The following is a 24,717-nucleotide window of genomic DNA, read 5'->3' as shown; positions in this document are numbered from 1 at the left end:
TTCTGGGAGGATAGGTGGTTGGGAATAACTACTCTCCGGGAACAGTATCCAGCTTTATATAGGATCGTACGTCATAAGGACATAACCCTTCAAAGGGTGATGGAAACCTCTCCACCAACTATGACCTTCCGACGTAATGTAGTCGGTCTCCGCTTGACTAACTGGAATGAACTATTACAAAAACTAGCTCTAGTTCAGTTGGTCCAAGGGAAAGATCTATTTCGCTGGGAACTTACTAAGAATGGTAAATTCTCAGTGAGGTCCATGTATGAAGTTTTGATTCAACCTATTCAACCGGTTTATAACAATAAAAGGATTTGGAAGTTGAGGATTCCACTAAAGACGAAGGTCTTTGCTTGGTACCTTCGTCGTGGTGTTATCCTCACCAAAGATAACCTTGCCAAAAGAAATTGGCATGGAAGTAAGAGATGTGTTTTCTGTCAAGAAGACGAGACAATTAAACATCTGTTCTTTCAATGTCAATTTGCCAAAGCTATATGGTCGATCATTCGAGATAGGATCTAGCTTATACCCTCCCCGCAGCATTGCAAACATTTTTGGCAACTGGCTAAATGGGATAGAGGTTAGGTTTAGGGGTCTTATCAGGGTGGGAGCGTTAGCCGTTATATGGTCGCTCTGGCTATGTAGGAATGACAAGGTTTTCAATGACAAAAATTCTTCTCTTATGCATGTTATCTACAGAACTACGGCTACGCTCCGTTCATGGTCGCCGCTTCAGCGATTGGAGGACCGCGACCTCTTTATGGAGGTGTCTACACGATTGGAGAATTCGGCCAAGGAGTTTATTACCCGACATGGGTGGCTGCATAGTCTACGGATAGCGGCTCCTTCACCATGATCTATTTACTTCTATGTGCCATCTCTTTGTACTTCTTTTTATTTCCCGAATAGTGTCCGTGAACGGCTGTGTGCATCCTAGCTATGCAGAGGCCGGGTGTATTACGACAAACTTTGAAGTAATAAAGCGCCCTTTTTCGAAGAAACAGAAGTCCAGGAGAGCTGTTTCCAAGAAGATTCCAGTTAGAGCGATACATTTATGACTTGGTGACACTTCCATTCCACATGCGCGTCCTTCTCTCGATTCAGACAGCACGCCCCACCCTTATCACCCACAGGACAATCTCAATGCATGCAAGGACTGCGAACTCTTGGTTAACAGATTAGCAGGGAGACAACAAATCTATGAGAAGGATATTAGTGGTTAACAGTTCAACACCCAACACAGTCAACAACAAAGTCATAATTTCCTCCTGCTTCATCTGCCCATCTTGTAAAATATGGGACTTCAGAACTCCATAGACATACATTTTAAGTTAATATATCACAGTCCAATTATTATAGACAGCAATGAAACACAAGGAATGAAGAAACTCTATGCAGGTATGCACTATTCAAGTGAACAGTTTTCCTTTGCAAATGAGCCTTATGTAAAAAAGCACTTTCCAAGTGAGATCATTATATACTGTTGGGACAAACCCCCAAAATATATTAATATAGCAGATAAATATAAATTAAAGATACATTTTACTGCATTAACATTGAATTCATGTGCCTTATTCGGTTATTCCTACTTATATTACCAGACTCTTATGCTTGCAACTAGTATTGTTGCAAAGTTGAGCTAAAAAGACCGTCACATAATGATCTGCAGATATAAGAAACTTGTCTGATATAAGGCTCTTCCACACATAGCTGAACATGTTACTGTATATGTCATTGTTAACGTTTTCCAGAGGATAAATCAATTTAAATATCACGGCTACTAAAAAGGATACTCCTTAAAAAGAATCACTTAGTACCCTAAATTTTTTAACACAGCATCAGAAAACCACTGTCACATGATAGTTATAAATTATACTCCCTCTGTTCCGAATTAGATGTCGCAGATTTGTCTAGATTTACATGTATTTATACACTTAAATGTGTCTAGATACATGTGTATCTAGACAAATCGGCGACGAGTACTTCGAGACAGAGGGATTAATACAGATGCAAGTTCTATCTGTCCACTCTGACCTAATGAAGAAAATAATGTAGAAGAGATCATCTATTTGGACAAAATTTAGCCTTCACAGTTTCACATTCAACCACATTTACCGAGTAAGGTGGTCCTGACAGTGTCACGTGTCAGGATGATGTAGAACTCCAACCTAGACATGTTTCTCACCATATGGGGTGCACTTATTTTATTACCCCTCTGACTCCGACATGATATACAGACAACCAGTAAAACTAGATCGAGCTCTCACTTTCAAAGAAATTTCATCAGCATTTCAGTCATTTAGTATATACTGAGGCCTTTCGGTCGAAATATTTCTGCCATTTTAGTAAAATCACAATTCAAAAAATATTCAATCTGTGTGTCAAAATTCTTCGAGATTTGGTTAGATTATAGTCAACTTCAAGGTCACATTTGGATTCTGTCCAAGATGCAAACCAAAGTCAGTGATTTCATTAATTTCACTGATTTTAGTTGCAGCTGAAGTATTTCCGAAACCTTAAAGTGTAACACTCCAGTGAACTATGGTGGTGTCCAGATCAAGGAGAGCCGGCAGTGACAGAGTGGGGCGAGATTTAAGCAGTGGCAGGGCCATGATGTGCTGAAGCTGGTAGCTTTGTGTGAAGGATGATCTTCAAACACACACAAAAATGTCGACCAGGTGAAGGATGGGAAAGGTAGGTGGCAGGTACTGGGATTTGGCTGTGTGGTGCAACTCCAACCATGTGTAGTGAGGGTTCCGAAGACACAAAGTCAGTTCAGTGTCTATTAACTGTAAAGCCTTCAAGAACAGTCATCAGATGACTCCCCACACTCACATAGGAAACAGACTAATTTCTATCCTCTACTGGATGAGTTTAGTCTCGGTTCCTAAACACTAAAAGACAAACCACACAAACTTGACCCATAATATTCAATACCAAACAAAATTGCCCTCCAGCCTCAGTCAAAGTGGTATGGGAATTTGCTCTTGTAAAATTTGATAATTTACCAAGTGTGCTGTGATTTTTACCAAATTTCTACAGACACCAGGGTGAAGAAATGGTACCTACTAGGTGCTTGGAGGATTTCAATACCTTGAATGCTTAAACTTCTTATTTTGTGCCACTGGTTTGATGTATAGATCCACGGACTATGTCATGTATCAACTTGTGAGCTACTACTCCCTCCGCCCCCGAGGGCTCCTTTTGATTCATAGGATAGGAAAATTATAGGAATAGGAAAATCATAGGATTGGGATGTCATGGCTAGTTAAATCCTATACGAAGATGAGTTGTGTTTGATTGTGCCAAAGGAATTTTTCCATGAGGTAGGACCTAATGTTTTATTCCTATAGGATTTGCACTACAAGATTCCTATAGGATATGTTCCTATGAATCAAACAACTAGTGTAGTACATATTCCTATAGGATCTAAATCCTACACAATTCATATACCAATCCTATGAATCAAAGAAGCCCTTGAATATGTGACCTATTAATTAGGTCAAAAAATGTCTTTCTAAGTTTGACTAAGTATATACAAAAATATGAGCATTTACAATACTAAATCAATATAAGCAGATCCACCATAAGATATATTTTCGTAATGTATTTATTAAATATTGTTGTTGTTGATATCCCTTCTATATATTTGGTCAAACTTATAAAGGATTGAGTTTTTTACTAAATTTACACACCACCTATTTAGGGCCGGAGGGAGTATGGACTATGGCATGTATGCATTTATGTAGACTTGCATGTTCTGGTACTAATAATTTATGATGTGTTTCATATAAGAATTGAGAAAGAAAACTTGGAACGGCATACAAGTAGTGGAGTAATTCACCGGATGATCTGGCTGTGATGAAGGTTGCAACATTCTCAGGTCTGTTCTGTAGTGCTGCAAGTTGCACTCAAGAACCTGCAAAATATTCCAGTCACTAGAATGTACTTTAGCTTTACATATGATGAAGAAATAATGGCATTGCATAAAACCCACATTACCTGGTGATGAAGAATTTTGACATCGCAAGAAGAACATGCACTAGACAGTTCTAATTTCACAGGAGGATTTTTCACATCATAAAACTGTATTCAAAGGGCAGAAACACATCTTATACAATCTAAGAGTTCAACAGCACAGGATCTTAGAAGTTTCCAAGTAAGAATTAGGGGTGCAGACTATTAAATGGGTATGGTGGTGCATCATATGAAGAAAGAAGTACTAGACTATGAGATGTAAATATACTGGCAAACTGCAGTATCATGCTTTTAATCGGCTGGATGCCTGGAACCAACAGGCAGGTAACATGCAGTTGAAACATGCGCTACTTGGCACAAATTGTAAAATAATCTTTACAAGCAGCCAGTCTATATTTGCAAGCTACTAATTTGTGTACCTAAGGATATGTATACCAGCTTCATTATTAGAAGCAATTTTAGCTCGCAGAGTCTTGAATCATGATGCGAAGAGACAGCCAAACAAGAAATGAATGGGATAATATCTTCAACGACAAGTCAATCATCTCACTTTTCTAGATTTTCACTGCCTAAACCTAGCTCATAGTGTTGTGGATCATTGTACCAGATGATGATGAATCCCCTGATCCTTACAATACATACCAAAGATGTTCATGATGCTTATTTCCACTTCAACCCTCGTGGCCAGGCTCAACACAGAGCACAGAGCCTCCCTCATTCATCTCGGCATTTTCACCCTTCCCCAACTTTGTAGTTGGTGAAGCTTTTTGACTTCTTTGCAAGGCTACAATGAAGCTTGTGTGCATTCTGGTGGCAACCTAAAGCCTGAGAGCTCCTGGAACTTCTTAGGGCAGAAGCAACAGGAAAACACTGTTTGAAGCCTTGGTGGATATGAATATGGACGGAAAGACAGGTTTAGGTTGAGATCCTCAATGTTCATCTGTATATCAATAAATTCAGGCATTTCTAGAAATTGTATTAATAAACAAAAAAAAAAGGTGGGAGAAGACTAGCATGTGGTTGTTCCTCTGGAGACTCATTAACATGTAAGCAAAGGAGGCGTTTCTATGCCAGGCACTAACCGTAGCATAGGTGCCAATAAGATCCAAGCGATGTCTGATATTCATGCGATTTCACCTCTAAACTGTTGTTTGATCAGTTCTGCACTGTGATGTGTTTGCAACAGAGGGAGGGGACCTGACCAAGTTAATCACAATGCTAATCTGGCATACTATGGCGACAAAAATGCTTGTCCCATGAGAGCGGATTTAAATCCAAGAAGCTTGGAAGCGTATATTACCTGGTCCCATCTACATCTGTTATATTGTTATGCTGAAGCTGAATAAAAGAGGCTTGAACTAGAAGACTGTATACGTTAGTTCTGGTATGGTTACAATGGACCATCCACTGGCTGACTTGAATGAATTAATTCCTTTCTAGTCTCCATCTATGTTGCTTTCTGAGAGTTCTTCGCGATGATGTAAAGAAGAACTAACAAGCTGATAGAAATAGTGTAGGAAAGCTCCACTTAAACATATAAACACCAGGTTCATCATCAAGATCCTAAGAGGGAACCTGCTAACAAATAAAGGACTAAAGGGTCACATTATTGATCTTGCTGTGTGGAGATCAAATGATGGAACCATTCGAAATTTTAACCAGAATATAGGACCCATTGTTCTAGGAACAAGTAAAAGGGCGGACTAGAAGGACGTAAGACTTTATAAGGTTTCTCCAATGTCTTCCTAGGCCAAAATCCAACGCAACATAAAAATTCCTAAGTAAATTAACCATTATAGAAAAATAAGTATGTGTTCATTTTCACGACTCTGGCATACATCAATACAAAACTAAGTTAAGATACTGATATATTTTTTCCTCTCTAGGCATGGATTACTAAAACTAAAGCTAAAGTTTTGAGTACAGACTTATTCATAGAATCAAGCCAAAATTAGAAAATTAGAACAGTCAAGATCAATTAGAAGCTGTACTCCTTTTTTATAAATCCCCGTCGGTAAAGTTGATCTATAACACATTTACAATTCCTAATTTTGTCAGTGTTCTGTCCAAAGTGGCCAATACATTAGCCAAGAGTGAAAAAATCTGAATGTTCATGACACAGTTTTGCAACCCTCTCTCATTTATATGTTGATTTGCAGATGGAATAAATTTTAATTTAGTCAATATGGCCCATTGTGATACACATAAAAGTGCACATGACTGCTTAGTTAGCAATCAACCTTTATTAAATATGTTTTCTCTTTCATAATACAAAAAGCTATAAGCTAAACCTTAGATGATGGATCTGGATAGTCATGTAGGAACAACACAAATTTGTGTTGAATTATCAGTTTTTCTTTAAATGACAAACACCTGGTTTGATTGCTTAAATCTAAGAGTGGATTCCACTTTTTACCCTGTAATTGTGCATTCGTGACACATATTACCCCATTTAGTGGAACTTCTACCAAAATATCCAATTTAGGAGACTTTGCACACTGTTTGACTTCAGTTTGACAGTTTGCCTATAATTGTTAGATAAGATAGGCATGATACACCAATGTGGCGCGAAAAATGCGTAAATATAGAAACGTGTCATCGACGATTATGTCGATGACTTATTTCATCCACATGGTCAATTCCTCTCCGTTGTCTTAATATTTTCGGATCCCAATGATCAACTGACAACTTTCCTAATGGACACGCATTAGAAAACGGGGTTCCAATGCTTTAATCTACACGAATTTTTACTTGGCGGGGTAATTAGTGTCACGAACGCATAACTAGAGGGTAACAAGTGGAATTCACTCTAAATCTAATATGAACTATTTTCTAGGGTATATTATTCACCTCTTTTGGCAAAGTCTTGTATTTAACATTTACATGCTGAGTGCAAATTATATTGCGTCTTTATTTGCTTAGTAATTTGTATTGCTCCACGGGCACAATGATCTAAAGCATAGCAAGACACAGATATATAAACTGAAAAATGATTCACATCTTCTGATAGTGTATTAGTACTACAGTCAATAACATCAGAAGGACTTCATAACAAACCACAATGTTCCTCATACACCGCATCCCGAAACATGTTTTACAGAGAAGAAATTATATTGCAAGGGTGCTAATTTATATTTCTTCCAACCATTGAACAATTAAAGTTTAGAAGATTTATCTTCTAACACCGCCTTTCAAATGGAATCACTCACAGGCTCATTCCGTCGAACAGGTCATCAGATCTTGATCGAACACGAACACAGACAAACTCCTTCTCATGGCAGAAAAATCACAAACAAGAGCACCTACCTTTGTGCGGGGTCAACTCCAAAGACACCGTCCCTCCGTATCACAAACTCGCAGGTCCGCTCCGGCAGGTGCGGCGCAAAGGCAACCTTCATGTGCCTCCTGGTGCTCCCACCGTCGCTACCCACCTCCCGCGTGAGGAACAACCGAGTGTTGACGCAGTTGGCCCAGGAAAGCCCCAGCGCGGGGCTCACCTGCCGCCCAGACGACCAGGCCATGGTGTTGCCCGTGTTCCCCTCGACCACGTCGACCACCTGGTTGGTCACCACGACCACGCAGTGGTGCCTGTACGCCAGCTCCTTGAGTTTTGCGGATATCTTGAAGAACAGCCCCGACCGGCGCTTGAGGTCGGCGGGCGAGGCGTCGAAGTCGGCGCGGAAGAGCGAGGCGATGGAGTCGAGGAGGATGACGCGGGTAGGGAGGCGGTGCGGGGAGTGAGTAGGGTGGGAGAGGTGGTGCTGGGCGCGGGAAAGGAGGGAGAGGAGGTCGGAGGGAGAGTGTACTGCGGCGACAAAGACGTGGTCGAGGAGGTCGGGGTGCGATTTGGGGGCAAGGAGGCGGAGGCGGCGGAGGGGAAATGGGAGGTCGGAGCATAGGAAGAGGGAGGAGGAGGAGAGAGGCGAGAGGGGAGCGAGGAGGGCGAGCTGGAGACAAATCTGGGTCTTCCCGGAGGCGGATTCGCCGGCAATCTCGGTGACCGACGCGGCGGGGAGGCCACCGGAAAGGAGGCGGTCGAGGAGGGGGCAGCCGAGGGAGAGCTTGGCAGCACGGGAGGAAGCGAGGAGGAGAAGGGGGTTCTCCGGGCGAGGTTCGTGTTGGTTGTAGGAGGAGGAGGAGGAGGTGGTGGCAACCAGGGGCTTGGCCGCCGGAGGCCGCATCGCCGGCAAAGTCGCCGCCCAGGAATTGGGGATTTGGAAACCTGGGTTCGAATTGGTGCGCGTGGTGTTCCAACATCGTGAATTGGCGCGCCCAGGAATTACACGCTGGGCTTGGCCCATTAGCCGGAAATTTATCATGGGGCTTGTTTGGGCTGGGATGGATTTTCTACTCCTTTCGATCCTTAGAAGTAAGTACAAGTCAACACATTTATGTAGACACTCGTAGTATAACCATACTAATATTGGAAGTATAATTATTTTTTGAAATCTATCAACATGGAATCTAACTTCAAACATTATGATGGGCGGAATCTCAAAAATAAAAACAGTTCTTAATTTGAACTTACGGTTCTAAAGATATTTTATTTTAGAAAAACAGATCTAAAAATAAAGAGAAAAAGCTGAGACGCCCACCATCCACTATCCTTATCTATCCTCCCTTATCCCCACCTTCCTTCTTTGATATGTGGCGAGTAGGGAGATCATTTTCGAGAAATTTTCTGGCACCACATCACGCCACTTGTCACGTTTGGAGAGAATTTCCTTCTCTTCGTGAAAGTCGATCTTTTTCTAGAGATTTCGTAAAACTAGGAATTATAGCAGAAATATACTTTAGACCTCGGGTCATGGAGCAATTTATTTTTCAAAAATTTGAAAACATAATTTGAAGTTTTAAAATATTCTAAAAAAATATTAGACATAGATAATGATGTACTCTAACAACACACAAAATCTCAACTCAAAAAACTTTATATCCGAGCTTAACAAAAATAAAAAATAATAGATTTGGGAACTTGAAATTTTGAATTGTTCACTACTTTGGATATCGGACTTTGCCATTTTTCTATAGCCCAAAATTCGTGGTGAGATTTTTTTGTTGTTGGTAGATTACATTATTTCTACATCTATAATTTTTTAAAAATGAATACGGTAGGGGAAGCCCTACAGTATTTTTATTTTTGAAATAATAAGAACCTAAATCTGCGTCTCTGGGGACTTGAGCCTGGGTGGCTGGGTTGCACATCCGATTCCCTAACCAAGTGAGCTAGGTTCACTTCTTTTTAAAACTTTATTTTACAAAACAACTTTTTAAAACTTTAAATCTCCTTTTTCGAACCGTTCAAACAAGAGGTTCACGTAACTCGTGACCCAAAATGACTAGTTTTGGAGGATGGGAGAAATGAAGCGGTGGTCGGGAGGGGAAGAGAATTGGGTTATAAAAGTAGCGTTTAGAGTTTAGAGGCTAGTGACTGCCAGACGGTGCCTGCGAACGAAATTCGACGTATCACCCGCCGTCATGCCTAATTCAAGCCTCGTCCGAAGGAGCTGATGCAGGGTTGCCAGCGATTTTATTAGGCTTGAAAACACATCAGCTATTTTTGGAGCGCGCAGGTGTGAGAAAAAACAACGTCGGCCCCCAAATCACTATTGAAGTTGCTATGGGGCGGGCCGGTGCAAATGCTCTTAGAGAACCGACCAGGCTTTTCAACCGATCAAGGTGAATACGTCAATGTAGTAAGCATGCCGCTAGGGGTCAGCCTGCCACCACGGAGAACGACTGCATGGCCCACCACGCTTCAGAGGAAGATGAAGACGTTGTTGGCCGGCAAATGTGCCGTTGCGCTGGTTGGTAGTAGGCGCCACGAGGTGGTCTCTTTTGGCAATTTATTCGAGAGGCTGTCCGTTTTAACAATTCAATGTGGAGGTGGATTTTTTTAATCAAAATTTTAAATAAGTGACGCAACTTTTTTTAAATACGGATGCATTTACACACTAATAGATAGACTAGATATATCTAATCTAAATAAAGTTGATTTATTGTTGGACGGATGGGTACTTTTATCCTGATCGTGGTGCAAGATATCACGGTATCTTTTGTAGGCAGATGAATATAGCTGTTTTTTTTTTGCGGGTAATTGCTTGTAGATCTGCTTAACAACTGTTTATTTCTTTCATAGTGGAGCAGTGTCTTTGTATTTCGCTCTTCTGAAATCATTGTAAGATGGAGATGGCCATGTATTTATGTTTGTAACAGAAACTAGTATAGGAAAACAACTAATAAAAATTAGTGAAACCAAAAAGATGTGTGCTGTATTGGTGGAGGTGTGTGTGTTGCACGGGTGCAATTTTCTATATACTTGAAATACATATATTGTTTTTGATACTAGACAATAGGCAAGACATGCACTGCACGTGTCTTATTTCGTACATCACTCCATAAACCACCACATTTAATATCTTATCAGGTTATGGGAAAACTGAATGATGATTAGTTGTATTAAAGACATTAAAAATAATTTATATTGGATCGTGAAGACTAGTGTTGCACGCAAGGTTTTCAGTATCGAGATACTAGGTGTTATTGTTTTTTCGTCAGCAGTCTTGTATCATAGGATCATATGGTAGTAGCACGATACTATGAGATTTCTAAAAAAATTGAAAATACAATCGGCTTATGTAGTAAATAAAATGTTATCTATAACATTTTTCTAGGAAAACATAGACATGTCACATTGTTCTCGTCAGGATGTGGTGTAACATATTCTTGACTTGGAGCATGTAGCCCAACACCATAAGGCTGGTGCCAACGCACCGCCCCGCTCCCGCCCCGCCACGTCAGCTTTTGGCCCACTCTCACCCCACTCTCACCACACGGTGCCAATGCATGGGCTATAGTCCCCACTCTCACTTCTCTCTCCTCCACATCACCATTTCTTTTCCACATTAAGTTATTTCACTCGATTTTTTTACCGATTACATAATAATTAATAAAAATACAAATTATGTTTCTTGTTTTTCTAAATAGCCTATATGACAAGTGTGTACTTATGTTTGTATTTTGAACTGAAAGAGTAATCATTAGTGACCGAAAATCATACTGGTTAGATTACAAACTTTCCAAAGTTTGTTTGAATCAATTTGGTAGCCTAAAAGAAGGAAAGAAAATAAAATAAAGCAATTTAAAGAATAAAATAAGGAAAGAAAATAAAATAAAGCAATTTAAAGAATAAAATAAGGAAAGAAAATAAAATAAAAACTGCCCGGCCAGGTCGTCTCCTACCTCTCGCCTCGCCCGCGTTGCTGTGCCAACGCTCTCGCCCCGCCTCCCGCCCCTCTCCCGCCTCCCTCTCGCCGCCAACGCGGCGCGCCCGGGCGGGAGCGGGCGCTAGCGCCGGGCGCCCCCGCCGGCGCCCCTCCCTCTCGTCCCGCCCGCCTCCCGCCCCTCTCCCGCCCCGTCGCGGGCGTTACCGCCCGCCCTCCAGCCCGCGTTGGCACCAGCCTAAGAGGGACGAAGGGGTGGTAAATACTATGTGTAGTCCATAACAAGAAACCAGTGAAACGATTACGTTGTTATAAGGTTCAGTGATGTCTAATGACCAAGATACTCTCTCTTCGCCTCGAAAAGTAGGGTGAAGATCAAAAATCCAGCACAAGTTGTCACATTCAACCCGCTCGGCCAAGCCAAAGTTGCGCTGGAAGCAGACGTGTCATCCCTCGGCCATGCGGACCCTGAGTTAAAAACAAGGTTTAGGGTTTTGGTGCTTGGGTTAACATCCCAGCCCGTTCCACACATATATATATATACATGACCAATACAACATACACGTCCATATACAACACGTATAGGCGTGTGCTACAAGTAAGACAGAGTTAGATGACAATTACAATTCTAACACTCCCCCTCAATCTAAACCGCTATGAACAAAGGTTAAGATTGAACCGGAATCTATCTAACATCTGTCTAGTGGTTGGCTTAGTAAACACATCAGCCAATTGGTCATGAGTGGATATGAATCTGACATCCAAGTCACCAGCAGCAACTCGCTCTCGCACAAAGTGAAAATCAATCTCTATGTGTTTCATCCGAGCATGAAAAACTGGATTCGCTGTCAGGTATGTCGCCCCTAGATTATCACACCATAATATGGGAGGACGCTGCCGAACAACACCAAGTTCCTTGAGTAGAGAATCTACCCAAATAGCTTCAGCAGCTCCATTAGCCAATGCTTTATACTCTGCCTCGGTACTAGATCTCGAGACAGTAGGTTGCTTCTTTGCACTCCAAGAAACAAGATTTGGACCAACAAATACTGCAAACCCGCTGGTAGACCGCCTATCATCAACACATCCAGCCCAATCAGCGTCTGTAAAAATACTGATGACAGTAGATGTGGACCTGTGGAAACGTAAGCCTGTTTCCAGTGTCCCTTTGACATAACGTAGAATTCGCTTGACAGATTCCCAATGAACATCCGTGGGCTGTGACAAAAACTGACAAACTTTGTTGACAGCGAACGAGATATCCGGCCTGGTATGTGTCAAATACTGCAATCCACCAACTACACTGCGATACCGATGAGCATCATCTGAACTGAGTGGAGTACCGGTGTCTCTAGCTAAAATCTCAGATACTGAGAGTGGAGTGGTGGCCGGGTTACAATTCTCCATGTTCACTCGATGAAGAAGATCAAGTGCATACTTCCGTTGAGTCAAGGTTAGCCCCCCTGAATTGTAAGTGGCCTCCAATCCAAGAAAATATGACAACGGGCCCAAATCCTTGATAGGAAAATTACTGGAAAGAGCTCGAACCAGAACATCAACAACCTCTGGAGTAGAGCCAGCAATGACAATGTCATCGACATAGACCAGCATAAAAATCTGCACTCCAGCGCGTGAGTAGAAGAACAAGGATGTATCCGCTTTAGAGGAGGAGAAACCAAGGCGATAAAGAAGTCGACTCGAAGCGAGCATACCACGCTCGCGGCGATCGCTTCAGACCATAGATGGATCGCTGAAGCTTGCAAACATGAGAGGGATACCGAGTGTCCTCGAAACCAGGCGGCTGCTGCATATACACATCCTCAGCCAAGAACCCATGCAGAAACGCATTACTACATCCACCTGCCGGAGACACCATCCGCGAGAAACTGCGAGAGACAGTATAATACGAACAGTAGCAGCCTTCACCACCGGGCTGAAGGTATCTCCATAGTCAATCCCATGCTGCTGTGTAAAACCACGCGCAACTAACCGCGCTTTATGCTTATCAATGGAGCCATCCAGACGATGCTTCGTTTTAAAAATCCACTTGCTGCCCACAATATTGACACCAGGCGGTCGCGGGACAAGAATCCAAGTGCCATTCTGTTGAAGGGCATCAAACTCAGCAGTCATCGATGATTGCCATGCAGGCTCACGAAGGGCTTCGCGATGATAGGTAGGAGCCGTAAAGAACGCCCGGCGACGCGGATCATACCGCACGGTACCATCAGTGTACGTTTTCTCTTTGCGAGTCTGGTCACGGTGGCGCGTTACCATGGCATGTTGGTTCACGATGGAATCAGCCGAAGACGGCACGGCTGCTGGAGACGCAGCAGAAGGCGACGTGGACTGGCTCGAAGCAGGCGCGGACGAAGCAGGAGGCCGGCTCGGCTCGCCGATGCCGCTCAGCGGCTCGCTGGCGCTGTTCATCTCCTGCGCGTGCATGGGCGCGCCATGCACGTCGATCACAGCAGGCACATGAGCGCGGGCGTCGATCGCCCCACCATCGACGGACTCAAGCGGCGAGCTGTCTGGCACCTGTGGAGAAACAACACTTGGAACAGATGGATCAGTAGACAAATAAGACAGATCATAATTCCGCACTGGTTCACTAGTAACTGGTTCATCAGACGGAAAACGAATGGCTTGTTCAAGGGTGGACACATCAACGGACACGCCAGGGGTGGCAAACGGGAAAACCGACTCATCAAACACCACGTCACGGGAGATGTAAATTCTTCCCGTGGTTCGATCTAAGCACTTGTACCCCTTATGCATGGGACTATACCCCGTAAACACACACATCTTAGAACGGAATTCTAGCTTATGAGAGTTGTATTTGCGAAGACTAGGCCAACAAGCACACCCGAAGATGCGAAGAAAGGAATAGTTGGGCTGAACATGCATTAGGCGATATAGTGGTGTTTCTTTGTTGATGACAGGAGTGGGCATACGGTTAATAAGATAACAGGCTGTGAGAAGGGCTTCGTCCCAATAGCGAAGAGGAAGTTGTGAATGGGCAAGAAGTGCTAGGCCTGTTTCAACTAAGTGCCGGTGTTTGCGCTCGGCAACCCCATTCTGTTGGGAAGTGTGAGGACACGAGACACGATGAACAACCCCTGTGCGCTCAAAGTATCGGTGAAGGAGATGGTATTCACCACCCCAATCAGACTGAACCGCTTTAATCTTAGCATTGAGAAGACGCTCGACATGAGTCTGAAAAGCATAGAAAATTTGTTCAACATCAGACTTATGTTTAAGAAGGTATATCCAGGTGAACCGAGAGTAGTCATCGACAAAGCTGACATAGTATTTGTACCCCCAGAAGAAACGTTGGATGGGCCCCAGACATCAGTATGAATCAATTCAAGAGGCACAGTAGAAACACGAGAGGACAATGAGTAGGGTAACTGATGACTTTTAGCACGTTGACAAGCATCACATACTAAATAATTATTGTTTGACGGAGAACACGAAAGCTCATTTGTACTAACAATGTTGTGGACTACATTATTGGACGGATGACCTAGACGTTGATGCCACTGTTGAGAAGTTGCACCAGCTGACACACGACGAGACGACTCCTTCCCGAACGGGATGGGGTAGAGGCCACCTTCACTCCTACCGAGAAGCAGAACCCTCCTCGTGGTTATGTCCTTGACACGAAAAAAGTCACGATGAAACTCAACAAACACATGGTTATCACAAACGAGACGATAAACAGAGAGAAGGCTAAGACGGGCATTAGGCACATGAAGTATATTTTTAAGGTGGAGAGATGAACCAACTAAAAGAGATTGACCAATGTGCGAAATTGACAGACTCGCACCATTTGCTACTTGCACCTGGTCCTTGCCACCATAGCGCTCATATGCCCGAAGACGTGCTAGCTCGTTTGTGAGGTGATCGGTCGTCCGGAGTCCATGATCCAGGGATTGTTGTTGTAGTTTGTTGTTGCAGCATTGCCACTCTTCCGCTGCGGTGGCTGAAAGTTGGCGTCGAAGCGGTTGCGGCGGTCCTTGGCGACGTGTCCCCAATTGCCACAAATCTGGCATTTAGGCCTCCATCGACGCTGCTGCTGGCCGCCATTGCGGCCATTGTTCCAGCCTCCACCATTGCCGCCATTGCGGCTGCCATCATTGCGACCGTAGCCGCCTCCATCGTTGCGGCCGTAGCCGCCGCCATCGTTGCGGCCATAGCTGCCGCCATCATTGCGGCCGTAACCGCCGGTGTTGCCTCCCTGACGAGGCTGCCCCTGCTGTCCGTCGCCACCATTGAGGCGAGGGAATCCTCCACTAGGAACGGTGGGGTTAGGACGCACCGCCGCGTTTACCGAAGATGACCACCCTTCGTTTTGCGCTCGCTGCGCTTGGAGGGACTCGAAGGAGAGGATGTCGGCGTAAAAGGTGGCATAGGGAACCGATGCGGCGGAGCCACGTGAGTGCGGGGCGGTGACAGGGTTGTACGCAGAGCCCAGGCCAATGACAATATAGTCAACGAGTTCATCGTCGGTGATGGGAGCACCGGCGGCAGCCATTGCATCTGCATAGCCCTTCATCTTCTGCATGTATGCCGCAGCGGAGAGATCTTCCTTCCTCGTCGTTACGAGCTGACGACGGATGTAGCGCACGTTGGCACGGCTCTGAGCGCCATACAAGTCATGGACGTCGGTCCAGACTGCAGCGGCGGTTTGACAACCGATAAGCTGGTTGGCAATGTTGGGCTCCATAGAGCCAAGGAGCAGCCCGATGAGGCGCTGGTCCTGAGTCCACCAGTTGTCATGCCGGGGTTAGGAATCGTCACGGCCTTGTCGCCGTCTCCCTCGGTGATCGTCTTCGCAGGCACGACGGCAGCGTCGTCGAGGTGGCGATGCAGTCCAGCGCCGGCTAGGTTGGGAAGAACTATGCCCTTCCACAGATTGAAGTTGCCGGCCTCCAACCTGAACGGGGGAACATGGACGTTCCCCGCGGAGATGCTCGCCATTGAGGAGGAGGTCGATCCGACGATGGTGGAGAGTTGGAGGGAGGAAGTCATCGCGGCACGCGGAGGAGAGGTCTCTCGGCGGCGGCGGTAGATGGGATCGCAGCGGCGGCTGCGCTTTGCTCTGATACCAAGTTAAAAACAAGGTTTAGGGTTTTGGTGCTTGGGTTAACATCCCAGCCCATTCCACATATATATATATATATACATGACCAATACAACATACACGTCCATATACAACACGTATAGGCGTGTGCTACAAGTAAGACAGAGTTAGATGACAATTACAATTCTAACACCCTGACGACTGTAGCAAACTAGTTATTGCAACACTCAGACAGTCTCGGGAACAACCCCGTAGCGGGCCCCTGCCTGCAGCGACAATAGCTTGATGTAGCGTGAGCTGCACTGCACAAGAGTAGATTGATCAACTGTAGTAGGTAGGGCAAGGAGACACATTTTCATGGTGATCGAGTTGATTGATTCCCGGATGTTTGAAAAAGGAAAAAAAAGAGATAATACGTATCTACCAAATTAATGTTTAGATATATTATTCTCGTCAAATGGTATTTATAACTTCTAGAACCAAGAACTAAAATAATTTGAATGAACGTGGCTTTATTGTTAGACCTCCCCGGATGGATGAAAAGGGAAAAAACAGTTACAATACATATTAATGGTAAGACATATTAATCTTATTAAATCATATCTACAAGGGGACATGTTTTGCTTATGGTGAGTTGATACCTGGATGATTGAAAAAGGAGAACAGAGATAATACGGGTCCGCCAAATTAATAGTTAGATATATTAATCTTGGAAAATCATGTCCACAAATTGTAGATTCAACAACTAAAATAGTTTAGAGGAACACGATAATTTTATTACTACGACACCCCCCGCGGATGAATGGAAAAGGAAAAAACAGAGATAACACGGGTCCATCGAGTAATTGGTAAGATATATTAATCTCATTAAACCATATCTACACAGCTAAGTATTCAAAATTTGGACGATGTAGCTTTTCTGGCCATAAATAGCTTTAGATAGGTTTTACTCTCTGATTGTTTTTTAATCTAAGACAAGTATTTAGGGCTAGAGGGAGTACTAGACATCCGTATCTTGATTTTAGTTATAGTAATAGATAAATAGTTTTTAATCACCACCAAAATTTAGTGGAACATATGCAAGCATGTACAAAAGATAGTGTGAGATAGTAATAATTATTATTGTTTGAGAAAATGAATGGCACCCCTCCTCTAAGGGGATAACGGTATGACATTATTTCAGTCAGTCACTTGAATCTTTTACGGCACACAAACATACATAATTTGATTACACAATGTATGCCTATTTTTTTGAAGTCCCCAACATATATTCTCCGTTTTTCTTTTGAAGGCAAACATATGGTTTGCTGGTGATGTCATATGAACTTAGTTGTGATTTGTTTGCCATTCTCCAGAGTTCTTGAACCTAACCCTTGGGCAGACGCAAAACAAAACAGCAAGCCATAGGTTTTTCTTATCATGGTATAATAAGGTAAACAAAAAAAAAATCATAAAATTCGGTCAACTTGTCCGAAAACGAGCGGGAACCTATCCTTCCAAGCAGGTTCTCATCTGCAAACGTGCACCGAGAGCGAGCTGAGCTGCATATATACAATCAACCCAAGTTTTTTTTCTTTTTTGCGAAACCAGTCAACCCAAGTTGATACTTCGAAAAGTAGAAGGGCACAAAGACGTGAAAGTGGCGTTTTGTACGTGCTAAATGGTGAAGGCAAAAGCAAAAGCAAAACATGTCTTGTGATATAACGCAATTTAGTATTACCTCAGTCTATCTCTGTCAGCAGAGCAGGCGGGTTCGTCGCGAGTCAAGCTGTGACCAGGGTCGATGCACCCACACGCAGAATTGATCTTTGATACCAGCTCAGGGCATCTCCAACCGGGCGACCCATCCCGCGCCCGCGCGTCCGGATGGGTCCAGCCGGACAAAAACCCGGCCCAGCGCGCGGACCCATCCCTAAAACGGATGCCCGCGGCGTCCGGAACGACGCAAACCCGGCCCAAATCTTGGCCGGGTTTGCGTGGCCGCGGACGCGAAAGGCTGGTCGCTCGCGTCCGCCCGCTGTCCGCCCCTGGCCCGCGTGTCATAGGCATAAATAATATGTTTCATTAAATAGAACTTATTACATTTTTTTTAGCTACTACTTCTATCCTATACGTACGGGGCCGGCGGCCTCGCCGGCGACTCCTCGCCGGCTCGCCGTCGGGGCCGTGGATTTCACTCTCGACGCGGCGGCTCGTACGCGTGAGGATTCCACTCCAGCCTTCCTACGGGCCGGGTGGCGCGTCGGCGGCGGCGCGGGCGTCGGCGGCGCGGGCGGCTTCGCGGGCCTCGGCAGCTTGGACGGAGGGCATCATCCTCCTCCTTTCCGCCGGCGCAGCTCGGGCGCGCGCCGCGCTCCGCCTCCCGAGGCGGAACCATCCGCTTCCCGCATAGCTCAAGCTCCCCGCAGGCGGCGCGTTCCACGGCGGTGCGCGCCTCCGGGCGGACGCGGCCGGCTTTCGGGCCTCGTGGTTGCCCCGCCGCCGGCGCATGCGCTCTTGCCGGCCGCGCTCCGCCGACGCAGCATCCTCCCGGCGCGCCGCTCGGGCGACGGCATCTGGATGAGGTCACGGGCTGCTCGCATAGCGAGCAGCTCGTTCTTCTTGCCGAGGAGGTCGCCTAAGCGGCGGCGGCCGGCCCGCCAGATGCCCTCGTGCTCCTTCGTCACGCGCGTGAGGTCGGCGAGACGCTCCTCGATGGCGGCGTTGATGTTCGCCGCCGCGAGGTCCTCCGCGGCGACGGCTCCTCCGCGGCGTCCGCCCCCTCCTCCACGGCCGCGTACCCGCCCGTCCGGGTCTCGTGCCGGCCCTCCGCGGCCGCCGCTTCCCCATCTCCGCGTCACCGGCCTTCTTTGCCGCCGCCTCGGCAGCCGACGCGGAGCGCCTCGTCGTCGGCGACCCACCGCGAGTCCGCGCGCTCCTCCTCGTCCGTCCGCGGGAACCCGGCCCGGGCGGCGAGGGAGAGCTTGGCCCATGTGGACTGAAGGGTGCGCGGCATGGCGCCGGAGAAGGTGGAGGGAAGAGAACGGTGATGCGGTCCAGGTGAGACCGCCGCCGTCTTTATAGCCGGCGGTCCGGCGGGAAACTTGGGCGCGAGCGCGCGCCAATGGCGTTTTCGCGCGCGGGAACCTTGGTGCGCGCGGGATCTTTCCCGCGCGTTCCACCCTCCCCGCCATGGCTGTCCCATCGAGGCCTGCCATGGCGCAGCGCCGCGCAGCGAAGACGAACCACGTGGCGTCTCTTTGGGTCGCCGCGTTGGGCGCCGCGTGCGACCCAAACGGACACGCGGACGCGGGGCGCTGTCCGCGTGTCCGGGCGGGCACGCAAACGGCCCAAAACGGACGGCCCAGCGCGTCCGTTTGGGTCGCCCGGTTGGAGATGCCCTCATGGCCGTCTCGTGCGAATCCCTTCCTCGTGTTCCCGTCTTGACTCTTCACCGCGGGAGGCAGTTTGTGGTTGGCTTCTTCAGCAGCCTACAATTTACTACCCGTGGCTATCAGTTGCATACTTATTTTTGGAAGATCAGTTGCATAATGACACTCTACATCCTCTTCGTAGTATCTTAAAAGATTTTCTATGAGAAACTCAAAGCTATCATTTCAACTAGTGCAATTTTGTAACAATTTGGCCGGATACAGCGGTACAGAAGATGAATTGTACTTCCCTGTAAATGCAGTTAGTAATGCGATAGTCTCACCTAAGCATATGAACTAAGATGAATAGTTCTGAATGTCCTTGCATTTTGAAGGGCATTCCTTATGTGGACTACATTTGATCCCATATGTCAGCCACCTACCTACCAGAGGGACTATTTGTGAATCATGAAAAGAAATAAAAGGGATAAATTGAAAAATAACAAAGAGATAAGGATTTCCCCTGCATCCACCTCCGTGCTAGCACCAGCGACAACTCGTGGATGGCCTCGGCCTCGTTTGCTGCTTGCCGCCGGCGCACCTCCTCCTTCATGCCAGCACCGGCAGTAGCCGTGGATGGACTCAGCCTCATGTCGGGCTAGCCGCCGGCGCGCCTACTCCTCCCTGCATGACAGCTCGGAGGAAAACGACGAGCTATCCCTCCACCTGGATGCAGGGCACGGGCGCCGATGTCTCGAGAGCGCATGGCAGTATTGGGGCGCCGTCATCATCGAGAAGCAGGGGCACTGCGGGGGCACCGCTGAACAGGTCCCCGGGAGGCTGCAGCAGGGACGCGCGGCCGTCGTTGCTTCCGGAGGAAGAGAATTGGCGCGGGCACGACAGTAATCGGTGCGGATCCGCAACCACCTCCCTCTCCAGCTCACGACTTCTCCCATTTTTCCTCGGCGGCCGCATCCTTGGAGGCTCGAGCTCCGACGGCCGAGGTACCCCGAGCATTGCATGCTTGGAGGAGCTCGTCATCCTCGTCGGGTACGCCACCACGCGGTGCAGCGCCATCGCGCCTCATCCTCAGTGCTAGCACCGACGACCGAGCGCGAGACAGTGGTGGTGCTAGATGGGCGGAAGGGGCGATCGTGCCCCCTTGGGCGGAGGGGTCACCCACATCCGGCAACTCTGGACGCCGACAAGGTTACTGTTTCCCATCTCACGGGTAAAGGGATTTTTAGAGGTTGAAAAGGGTGAAGGGATTAGTTATTAGGGGGACTATTTGTAAAATATTACATTGTTAGGAAACCTTTAAAATCTGACAAGTGGGCCCACTACTCGTCACGTCAGCGAATACACCGCTCTACATTAGTGACCATCCATGAGCTTCCCGTCGTATCTAGTGACAGTAGAATGCGTATTCCTGTGTACGGTGATGGATGCAGATTAGGCTGCCAAGTTTAAGTACGCCCGATGTATTTTATTAATGGAAATTATACCATTGGCGTCCTTGAAGCAGCAGCATCTTCCACTCATTTGGTACCACGAATATAAGAAAAGAAATAACGCCGCCGTTAACCCGTCTAATGCTGCAGTTTTCTTCCGCAAACAGGCACCAGATCGCAACTTGGCCATCAAGACAGATCGAGGCGCCCTTTTTATCCATGTCAACGTCACTGCCCACCTCACTCTAACACGAACACCCCGTGTGGTGATATATATACGGCGTCCAGCGCATCTTGAGCTTAGACATTCACCCAGCACAGCACAGAACTAACAACGGATTCTACCCCAAAGACCGCCTCCTCCGCCGTATGGACTCCTCCTCGGAATGGGCGGTCGCGCCCGCGGTCTCCGCACCCTCCACGTCGACTATGTCGCCCGGCGCCATACTCACAATGTCGGCCATCTTCCTGCTGTTCCTGACCTTGGCTCTCGTCATCATCTACCTCCAGTACTACTTCAACACCAACTTCCGGCCGGGGCCGAGCGGTGGCGTGGTGGCGGTTTCGGGTGCCAGGGACAAGGGCGTCGACCCTGAGCTGCTGCGGTCGCTGCCGGTCACGGTGTACCGTGCGGTGGTGCCGAAGGGCTTCGCCGCGGAGGACGTCAGGGTGGAGTGCGCGGTGTGCCTGTCCGAGCTCGAGGACGGGGAGGAGGCGAGGTTCTTGCCTCGGTGCGGCCACGGGTTCCACTCCCAGTGCGTCGACACGTGGCTGGCATCCCACTCCACCTGCCCGCTCTGCCGTGTCACCGTCGCCAAGCACGACGAGTCGCTGACTGCTTCGACGAGTCTCCCTCCCGTAGCGCCCGAGCCGGCGAACTTTGCGGCGAACCTGCCGGCGAGTGTGCTGATCGGGGTTTCAGACCAGGCCACGCTCACCGCGGTCACCGTGACCTCTGACGGAGGCCGCCCGAGACCCTCCGCCCTGGCCACGGCAACGGTGCTGGTGATCGACATTCCGGATTCGAGGACACCGGCGACTCCGCGCGACGGGACCAAGACGCCGAGGCTGAGGTCGCTTAAGAAGCTGTGGAGCTTCGGGAGGCAAGGGCCGTCGGGGTCGACTCCGTCCTGTTCCTGGGGCAGCGGCAGCGGATCAGCAGGCGCCGAGCAGATTATTAACATCACCTCCGCAACCCCGAGAGCTCATCTGTAGTTTAGAGCCAAAATTGCCAACTCTTTACATATTCACATGTTGGCACGAGACAGTCACATGGACATTATTTTGTAGAGATTGATGTTCTTCGATAGCTGTACCTCCCTAAGAGCTTCCAGCAGTCGCACCAAATTTCTGCGCGCAATATTTCGTTTCTAGCGCGCTGTAACTGAATGAGTAAAATACATCGCGCATCAACAAACTCAGACACCCTAACCCGCTTCCATCACCATACAACGGAATACACATTCTACGGTACCGAAAGATGGCTATAAAGCTCATCTACGGTCACCATGTGGGGTAGCGCAACGTATTCGCTGATGTGGCAAGTGGTGGACCCATGGTCAGACCTTAGATAGTTTTGACAGTACATTTTCTTTTACAAAAAGCTCCACAAACACACTACATCCTTTAACTTTGAGGTCCCTCCACAATTCCCCACCTTTAAAAAATCCGACGGATCCCCACTGTCAACCCCGTCGCCTCCACCGCATAAACCGCGTGACTTGGTCGCCGGACTTCCCTCCGCCGCGCATCGACGGGCGGTCCTGCGGCTCGGCCTCCCCAATCGAGCTTCGCGCGGACGACAACCTCGACCAGATGCCCCGCTGACCATGTGGACCACCGACGTCGCCAGTGCAGGCGGGGGTGCCCTAGGCGGCGAGGCTGCTGGAGTTGGACGCGCGAGGTCGACGGCCTGCAGAGGAAGTACATGCTGGCAGAGGATGTGCGTTGGCCGCCGGTGCTGGCACATAGGAGGAGGCGCGTCGACAACGACCCCGACACGAGGTAGAGGCCATCCACGAGCGGTTGCCGGTGCTCACATGGAGGCGTGCTGACGGGATCCTTATCTCTTTGTCAATCTTTTATTTTAGTCCTCTTGGTTTCTAATTATTCAAATAATCTATGTGCAAGTAAGTGCTGACAAATAGTGTCAAATGTAGGCCACGTCAGCAAAATACGACGCTCTATCTCCCCCGGTGACCAATACGAGCCGTGATCCATCTTTAGTTACCGTATATTAAGTATTTTTGTGTACGGTACCTGATGCGGGCAAGGGTGACAAGTTTAGGCACCCGGGTGCATTTTACTCTAACTGGATACAACGCGCAGCACGAGTGTGGCCTTCACCAGACGCAATAGATTACAACGCGTGGTAAACAAGAGAAAGCATAATTTTACAAAGCGCTGCAAATTACAACGTTTGCGACCGACTGGTGCATGTCAAGCACATGAAATTAGGAAAAATATGAACATATTGATGCACAAATGACTATAAAAACTTCACATCTCAACCAAAATAAACATAATTTAAATCTATAACATAGTTCACATGCAAAGGATAATTTGGCTCACAGACAAGTTCAACACAAATTTGGCTCACACAAATAGACACACATCAAGCATCTTCATCAATTTGGCTCACACAAATTCAAACACATCAAGCATCTCCTTCTCCTCGTCCCCCTTCTAAAGCGTGCCCTAAATTTTTACAGCGCGCCCTTGTTTATAGCGACTGCTGGAGCGCAGAAAAACACGAGCAACACACTATATCGATGATTTTTCTCCCACATTTCATACATAGAGAAATCAATCTTATGAAGGTATCAATATTAAGCATAGTCTCATAGAGGTAATCTTGGGATCTTTGATCGTAAATAATAATTATCAAATACAGGAGCAGACATACATTAGGATCTCTAAGAACATTAGGTGTGGTGGCTGCCCTACCTTGATTTTTTTGTGAAACAAACATCAAGCATATCCTCCTCCACCACCTCCTCCTCCTCCTAAAGCACACCCTAATTTTTTTTTACAACACACCCTTGTTTGTAGCGACTGCTGGAGCGCGGAAAAACACGAGCAGCACACTATATCAACGATTTTTCTTCCACATTTCATACATAGAGAAATGAATCTTATGAAGGTATCAATATTAAGCATAATCTCATAGAGATAATCTTGGGGTCTTTGGTTAATCCTAGTTTCATGTATGGATCATAAATAATAATTATCAAATACAGGAGCAGAGATACATTAGGGCCCCTAAGAACATTAGGTCGGTGGCCGTCCTACCTTGATTTTTTTGTAAAACAAACATCAAGCATCTCCTCCTCCACCTCCTCCTCCTCCTCCTCCTCATAAAGCGCGCCCTAAATTTTTTACAGCGCGCCCATGTTTGTATCGACTGCTGGAGCGCGGAAAAACGCGAGCAGCGCGCTATATCGATGACTTTTCTTCCACATTTCATACATAGAGAAATGAATTTTATAAAGGTATCAATATTAAGCATAGTCTCATAGAGGTAATCTTGTGGTCTTTGGTTAATCCTAGTTTCATGTATGGATCATAAATAATATTTATCAAATATAGGAGCAGCAATACATTAGAGCCCCTAAGAACATTAGGTC

General features: G+C 46.9%; 2 protein-coding genes across 2 annotated transcripts; one reads left to right on the top strand and one right to left on the bottom strand.

Annotated features, from left to right (window-relative positions):
- Positions 1-7,283: 7,283 nt before the first annotated feature.
- Positions 7,284-8,162, bottom strand: LOC124689108 (DNA repair protein XRCC3 homolog). Its single transcript, XM_047222701.1, has one exon. It carries the CDS (start codon positions 8,160-8,162, stop codon positions 7,284-7,286), a length of 879 nt encoding a protein of 292 aa, XP_047078657.1.
- Positions 8,163-21,473: 13,311 nt separating this feature from the next.
- LOC124687327 (E3 ubiquitin-protein ligase EL5-like) lies at positions 21,474-22,408 on the top strand. Its single transcript, XM_047221121.1, has one exon. The coding sequence runs from the start codon at positions 21,521-21,523 to the stop codon at positions 22,304-22,306; it is 786 nt and encodes a 261-aa protein (XP_047077077.1). The 5' UTR covers positions 21,474-21,520; the 3' UTR covers positions 22,307-22,408.
- Positions 22,409-24,717: the final 2,309 nt, after the last annotated feature.

This window comes from Lolium rigidum, chromosome 2 (genome assembly GCF_022539505.1).
Source record: "Lolium rigidum isolate FL_2022 chromosome 2, APGP_CSIRO_Lrig_0.1, whole genome shotgun sequence".
Taxonomy (NCBI): domain Eukaryota; kingdom Viridiplantae; phylum Streptophyta; class Magnoliopsida; order Poales; family Poaceae; genus Lolium; species Lolium rigidum.
The sequence above is the reverse complement of the archived record's forward strand: the minus strand, read 5'-3'. Positions and strand labels throughout refer to the sequence as shown.

Bases quoted from the DNA above. Each gene is read 5' to 3' on its own strand.
- LOC124689108 (XM_047222701.1), bottom strand. From the start codon at position 8,162: ATGCGGCCTCCGGCGGCCAAGCCCCTGGTTGCCACCACCTCCTCCTCC.
- LOC124687327 (XM_047221121.1), top strand. From the start codon at position 21,521: ATGTCGCCCGGCGCCATACTCACAATGTCGGCCATCTTCCTGCTGTTC.